The following is a 7,958-nucleotide window of genomic DNA, read 5'->3' on the forward strand; positions in this document are numbered from 1 at the left end:
TGGTGAGATGGCTCAGTGGGTAAGAGCACCCGACTGCTCTTCCGAAGGTCCAGAGTTCAAATCCCAGCAACCACATGGTGGCTCACAACCATCCGCAACGAGATCTGACGCCCTCTTCTGGAGTGTCTGAAGACAGCTACAGTGTACTTACATATAATAAATAAATCTTAAAAAAAAAAAAAAGAAAGAGTGTTGGATCCCCTGGGGCTGGAGTTTAGATTGATGTGAGCCACCATGTAGGGCTTGGAAATTGAACCCAGATCCTCTGGAAGACCAGTCAGTGCTCTTAACTGCTGAGCCATTTCTACAGCACCCCCTGTGGTTCTTGACATATTATCTTTAAAGAACAAAGGATGAGGGGAAACCACTGGATTCGTCTTATAATTTGAAGCCACAAAGGTTTTCCAACCATCCTTGTAGTGGGGAATTCTGAGTTATTGCCTGCTAAGGCAAAAGCTACTAGTCAGGTATGCATACAAAACTACCATTTTATACTGTGCCTTTGTGTTGTTTCTTCTGACAGTAAAATATCGTAATAGCATCTTTATAAACAGATTTCTTCTTTACACAACACCACTTGCCGTTTACCTCTTAGTAGTAAACATTTGTTCTGTATTTTGAGTTCTTTTTTGTAAATTATTCCCTTAAATGGCCTTTAGAATAAGAAGTGTATGACTATTTTAAAAATCACATGCTTTCTTGCTTCTCTTCTCTTCTTGTCCTGGAAATTGAGCTCATAACCTCATGCATGCTAGGCAAGTTCTTTTCTACTGAGCCACATCCCTGCGCTTGAAGCTGTATGAGGGTGATGATGTAGCTCAGTGGTACAACACTTGCCTCGGACGCTGAGGTTCTAGAGTCCATCTCCAGTCTCTCTTTCTCTTTCTCTTGATGAAGGATTGAAGTGAAAACTTGCTTCTTCTGAATATTAACTTTTATTTTCCCAAGACTTGTACATGTGTTATGTACTCACGTCAAAAGCCAACCCCTTTGTGAAATAGTAGAAAGTTTACATAGTTACAGGAACATGACATTTGAAACCTGAATCCTGTCAGACATGGTGACTGCACACCTTTGTCCCAAGACTTGGAAGACAGAGGCAGGCAGGTCCTCTCTGAGTTCCAGGACAACCAGGGTTACACAGTGAGACTCATTCTTTAAACAGAGAGAGAGAGAGAGAGAGAGAGAGAGAGAGAGAGAGAGAGAGAGAGAGAAACCTAATCTTGTTGAGACTTTAACATTAATAGGTAAGGTGAGAAAATGTATAAATACTGTCCAAGTAGAATTATGTATATAGCACAAAAGTTTTTAAGAAACCATGAACTAAGCCGGTCGTGGTGGCTCATGCCTTTAATCCCAACACTCGGGAGGCAGAGGCAGGCGGATCTCTGAGTTCGAGGCCAGCCTGTACAAAGTGAGTTCCAGGACAGCCAGGGCTATACAGAGAAACCCTGTCTCGAAAAACAAAAAAACAAACAAACAAACAAACAAAAAGAAACCATGAACTGTATCATTAAAATGGATAAATCTTATGTCTTATGTGGTAATCCATCTATATACTCATTCAGTTAAATTATGAGCCATGCTGAGTGGAATATGTCTTTAATCCCAGCACTATGGAGGCATAAACAAGAGGATCTTTGTGAATTTGAGGCCATTCTGGTCTATATAGCAGTTCCAGACCAGCCAGGACTACATAATGAGGCCCTGCCAGGAAAAAACTGGAATTAATATAATTATGAAATGAACACACATATCATAAAGTATAAAGAAAACATGACTGTTATATAACCTTTACACCAAAGTTATTTCTAAAAGCTGTAAAGATATATTCAAACAAAACATCCCAAAAATGAAATTTTAAGGAGAGAGAGAGAGAGAACAAACCCAAATTTAAAGTGAGTTGGGCTAAAATTAAGCCAAAAATCTTTTGAGAGTTAATACAGAAATATCATTCCACTTCATTTACAACTCAGATATCCACAAATGGTGGTTACTTTTGAAATATGAATACCAAAAAATGCTTAGAAAATCTAAAATCACAATAAACAGAGAGCACTAGTTTCTTTATCAATCATCTATAATCCAATATTTCAGGGGAGCACACGAGAAGAACGAAGTGCTCTGGAGGCTGAGGCAGGAGGGTTGCTTAAATACAAGCCTTCAAGACCAGCCTGGGTGACTCATTTTTTGTAAGACACTTTCTCAAAAAGGACAAAAAGGTGAAAGGGGAGGAGAAGGGGATGAAGGAATAAAGAAACAAAGCAAGGAAGGAAAAGGGGAAGGAGATTGGGGAAGGAAAGAGAGTGGGATAGAGAAAGGAAGAGACACTGATGGAGGCAAAGAGAAGGGTGTAATGTCTCAGATGGTGTAGTAACGACTTCCGACTCTGAGCGCCGCTGTTCACCAACTGTAAGGAAAACTCCCAGCTCCATCCGGATTTTCTTGTCAGCACCTATACAAAGCCCTGCACATCCTACAAACTGGCTCCGGGACTACAGCAAAACTTAACCTTCTAACCTGGGATGCTCTGGCTTTCTCCTGAGGAATTAGTATCATCTGACAGTTGGAGGAAGAAAAGAAGAGCCTAAGGAGTTAGCGAGCAGAAAGAGCATTCTGAGAAAATTCCGTAGCAAAAGCAACAATGGCTGCTGCCCCCGCCAGACGCCCGCACTGCAGAGAACTGGTCGTTTTCTGTGCACTGCTAGGGATGCTGTGGGAGGCCAGGGCCGGGCAGATCCGCTATTCCGTGCCAGAAGAGACAGAAAAGGGCTATATAGTGGGAAACATCTCTAAGGACCTGGGACTGGAGCCCCGTGAGCTGGCAGAGCGCGGAGTCCGCATCGTCTCCAAAGGTAAGACCCAGCTTTTCTCTCTGAGCCCGCGGAGCGGCAGCTTAGTCACCTCAGGCAGGATAGACCGGGAAGAGCTGTGCGCTCAGAGTGCGCCTTGTCTCCTAAGCTTCAAAGTTCTAGTTGAGGACAGAGTGAAACTTTATGGGGTGGAAGTAGAAGTGGTTGATATCAATGACAATGCGCCAAAATTTGAGGCCGAAAATTTGTTTGTAAAAATCAGTGAAATCGCTGCCCCCGGAGCAAGATATCCACTCCCAGAAGCGGTTGACCCAGATGTGGGCATAAACTCCCTCCAGAGTTACCAGCTCAGCCCCAATCGCCACTTCTCTCTCCACCTGCAAACTGGAGACGATGGAACTATAAACCCAGAACTGGTGCTAGAGCGCACCCTGGACCGAGAGGAAGAGCCCTCTCACCACCTGGTCCTCACCGCCTCCGATGGCGGCGAGCCACGCCGCTCCAGCACAGCGCTCATACAGGTCACAGTGTTGGATACTAATGATAATGCCCCTGTTTTCGACCAACCAATTTACCGCGTGAAAGTCCTTGAGAACGTGACCCCGGGCACCCTGCTGCTCACAGTGAGAGCTAGCGACCCGGATGAGGGTGCCAATGGGAAGGTGACATACAAATTCCGGAAAATTAATGAAAAGCATTCGCTGTTGTTTCATCTTCATGAAAACACGGGGGAAATGACAGTAGCGAAAAATCTGGACTATGAAGAATGCTCATTGTATGAAATGGAAATACAGGCTGAAGATGGTGGGGGACTGAAAGGGCGGACCAAAGTGGTAGTTATGGTAGAAGATGTAAATGACAATCGGCCGGAAGTGACCATTACCTCTCTGTTTAGCCCAGTAAGGGAAGATGCGCCCCCAGGGACCGTGATTGTCCTTTTCAATGCTCATGACCAAGATTCTGGGAAGAATGGGCAAGTTGTCTGTTCCATCCAGGAGAACCCATCCTTTAAATTAGAAAACTCAGTAGATGATTACTATAGGTTGTTGACAGCCCAGATCCTTGATCGAGAAAAGGCTTCTGAGTATAATATCACAGTGACAGCAACAGACAGGGGAACCCCATCCATGTCCACAGAAGTTCACATCACCCTGTATGTGGCTGACATCAATGACAATCCGCCTGCCTTCTCTCAAACCTCCTACTCAGTCTATCTCCCCGAAAACAACCCCAGAGGCACCTCCATCTTCTCAGTTAGCGCCCATGACCCTGACAACGAGGAGAATGCTAAGGTTACCTACTCTTTGGTGGAAAACACCATCCAGGGGGCACCACTCTCCTCCTACGTCTCCATTAATTCTGACACTGGCGTGCTCTATGCTCTGCAATCCTTTGACTATGAGCAGTTTCAAAACCTTCAAATGCAGGTGAAGGCGAGTGACAATGGGCACCCGCCACTCAGCAGCAATGTGTCCCTGTCTGTGTTTCTATTGGATCAGAATGACAATGCTCCCAAGATCCTGTATCCCTCCCTCCCGACTGACGGCTCCACTGGTGTGGAACTGGCTCCCCGCTTGGCAGAGGCTGGGTATCTGGTGACCAAGGTGGTGGCAGTGGACAAAGACTCTGGACAGAATGCTTGGTTGTCTTACCGTCTGCTCAAAGCTAGTGAGCCAGGACTTTTCACAGTGGGGCTACGCTCAGGCGAAGTACGCACAGCTCGGGCCCTGCTAGAGAGAGATGCACTCAAGCAAAGCCTCGTGGTAGCTGTGCAGGACCATGGCCAGCCACCTCTTTCAGCTACCATCACTCTCACAGTGGCTGTGGCAGACAGCATCCCTGACATCCTAGCTGACTTGGGCAGTATCAACACTCCTGCAGACCCTGATTCTGACATTACTCTCTACCTGGTGGTAGCAGTTGCTGTGGTCTCCTGTGTCTTCCTACTCTTTGTGCTAGTGCTGCTGGCCCTCAGGCTACGGCGCTGGCATGCTTCGCACCTGCTGCAGGATGCAATGGGTGGATCCACTGGGGTACCAACATCACATATTGTGGGTGTGCATGGGGTTCAGACTTTCCTACAAACCTATTCTCAAGAGTTTTCCCTCACACCTGACTCTGGGAAGAGCCACCTGATCTTTCCCCAGCCCAACTATGCAGACACACTCATCAGCCAGGAGAGCTGTGGGAAGAGTGAACCTCTGTGCAGTTCAGTTGAGCCCAAGTTTCCTATTGATGACACTCCTTTGGTTCCTGTGAGTTCTGGGTTTTTTTTTCTTTATTAAGTATGATAATTCTCTCTTAGTCTTGTGGGAGTTACTATTTCCATATTTGTAACCACTCAAGTTTTCATTGAGTCTAAGATTCACCCACATCATCTAGGTTTATTGGTCAGACATCACTGGGATGACTTTCACTTTCTTACAAAACTGCTGTGGATGGGGGCAGTTCTCATTGTCCTGCGTGGAGGCGCTGTTTGGATAGAGTGCCTTGGTTGGGTACAGTCTCTACAGCTACAGTTCTTTTCCTGACATGAATTGATCATTATTCCCAAAGCCCCTCATTGTAGCTCTTGCTCCTAAAACAGTTTCTAGAATTGATACTTTTGTAGGGGTGAACCAAAAAGTTCTCCTTTCTTAGGGAAACAACTGAAAACCCACAATCTCTGCCTCCACATTTCTGTTTCTGCGACAGGAGAATATCTCAATGAACTATTGCTTTCCCAGACCCTTAAGTCCGTAGAAATTATTTGTGTTTAAAGATCTTTGAGGGAGAAGAGTCAAGCTTCAGCTATCATTTACACACCCCAGCCAAGCTTTCTTTCTCTTTTAATTCTGAAAGTTGTAGCATCCATCAAGATAATAGCATTAAAGGCTTTGGTCTCCTAATGCTATATAGTATCAAGCTATGAAAAATAGTTTGACACTCTTCTTTCAAGTGTAGGCTTGCCAAGAGAAGTTGCTAATGTGGGGAATCAAAACTTTGGCTCCAGCTCAATTCTCCAATCTCTGGGAGTAGAAATCAACCTGAACATGGAGTGTAAGTCAGAAATTATTCTCGGGACATGCAGGAAGAGGTTCTAAGATTTTCCTGGATTCGTAACTATTAGGAAAAATAATTTATTACTTAGATTTTAAACATAATGTCAGCATTCAAGTAACAGACGACATGCAGGAGAACACTTGACAATACCTTGGAGAGGCGAGTGCTGCTCAGTCATGTGTGAGACACCAGGTTCAGCCTGTGGCTGAGACAAGAAAAGGAAAGAGGTGAAACTAGAAAAGTTTCTATTTACAGCCTGGTGTGGTGGTGCACGCCTTTAATCCCAGCACTCAGGTGGCAGAGGCAGGCAGGTCTCTGAGTTGAAGGCCAGTCTGTTCTACAAATCAAGTCCAGGACAGCCAGGGCTATGTAGAAGACCCCCATCTGAAAACCTTTTCCTATTGTAAACTTATGTTGCATAGATCCATTGATGACTACTGGTGCTTCTATGGATGTAGAGAATTGTGTGCTTAATATGAAGTTTAAATATCTAGAGGTTGATATTAAGGTATATTCTGGATATACAATATGATACACAGACATTTTGATCTCTTCAAGCATTTTTTAGTACTACAGGTGTCGCTCATGGGTAGAGGAGTTGTGCACAGCTCCTGGTTCAATCTACAGCAACCTTAGAGAAGAAGCAAAAGAAATCATTCTTTCTTCCTTAAGCTGATAGGAGAAAATAAGAATTCTTTGGGGATCTTATTTTTTTAATAATGACATGAATTTTAAAATTTTCTCTCCTATGGAATCATATCTATATTCAAGTCATGAGTTTAAAATGCATGTTAATTTTGGGGAAAGAATAACAGCATAGATACTCGTGATGTATGTATCTATGATGTGGTAAGTAGATAACTACACAAAGCATCACTTCTCTTTTCAATGATGATTAGCATGTATTAATTATGACATTCCCACACTTGTGTGTACTGTGTTTCCATTACATTCACTCTCACATTGCCACCTCCTACCTCTATCCTCCCCACTCCTCCCACCCCTCCCCACTCCTCCCAACTAGCTCCTACTTGCACGTCTTTCCTGTGTTTCTGATCACGAGTTTTTACAGAAGCACAGTGAAGACATATTGGTTTGGTTTGGTTTGGTTTGGTGGGCTTTTTGATTCAGGGTCCCATTGTGTCTCTGAGGCTAGTCTCATGATTGCAGACAAATGATTCCAAACCTAACGTTCTTTAGTCTAAAAACACAACATAGGTAAGTACACTGATGGCTGAGAAGAGTGTGGGAAATGGCCAGTTCCACTGCTCTTAAACTATGTGTATAGAAAACAGATTCTAGAATATAAACAGGCTAAAAAATTAAATTACTGGTATTTTCGTCTCGTCTTTTAAAACGTGTTAAATTACACTAAATATTTTGGGTTTTCTTCTGAATAGCCAGAAAATTCAATATACACAAAACGAAGTTGGCCTTATGTTTATCACTGTTGAAGTTAGTTGGTCTGATCTGTCTGTGAAGATTCACAACATAATACAGAATGTTCCACAATGTAGTGTAAGTTTCTTTAAAAGCACATAGGTATCCACTGTAATCCCATAGAGAGATTAAAATATGTGGCTATTTCATAACCCCATGTTCAGAGCTATACATATATTTTGGGTAGAGAATTCTAAACAAGGTAGACTGCAGTTCCACTCAGAGCCCCTGGGCGCCGCTGTCGGCCAGTGCAGAGCAAGCTCTGATGCCCCGGATCCCTCAGTCTCTAAGCTGCAATTTCCTGAGCAGAAACGAATACACACACCAAGGGGAACTCTCACTCATAAAGACTAAGACACCGATTCTCAGCACAAAACTGGGGTCCCGCTGTCCCTGGCCAAACGGACCTCCACCCTCGTAGGCTGCACTCTCTCCTACTGTGAAGATCTGAAGACCTACAGGGGACCTGAGCCAGCAATGGGAGGGAGCAGCGCGCGGAGGAAGCGCCCCGGCCGCCCGCAGGTACTGTTTACCCTGCTGCTGCCTTTGTTCTGTCCCGCGCTGGGCCAGCCGGTCCGCTACTCCATCCCCGAGGAGCTGGACCGCGGGTCGGTGGTGGGGAAGCTCGCCAAGGACCTGGGGCTCAGTGTCCTGGAAGTGTCG

General features: G+C 44.7%; 1 protein-coding gene across 12 annotated transcripts in view; it reads left to right on the forward strand.

Annotated features, from left to right (window-relative positions):
• Positions 1–7,958, forward strand: part of LOC110284891 (protocadherin gamma-A4) — a 182,533-nt gene that overhangs the window by 73,522 nt on the left and 101,053 nt on the right. The window contains exon 1 of one of the 12 annotated variants that reach the window (XM_021150864.2): positions 2,290–5,068. The exons of the other annotated variants lie outside the window; for them this stretch is intronic. Within the exon in view, the coding sequence (XP_021006523.1) occupies positions 2,645–5,068 (2,424 nt within the window). The 5' untranslated portion in view covers positions 2,290–2,644. Of the gene's footprint in view, positions 1–2,289; positions 5,069–7,958 lie in introns of those variants that run through there. 12 annotated transcript variants of the gene reach the window in all.

This window comes from Mus caroli, chromosome 18 (assembly GCF_900094665.2).
Source record: "Mus caroli chromosome 18, CAROLI_EIJ_v1.1, whole genome shotgun sequence".
Taxonomy (NCBI): domain Eukaryota; kingdom Metazoa; phylum Chordata; class Mammalia; order Rodentia; family Muridae; genus Mus; species Mus caroli.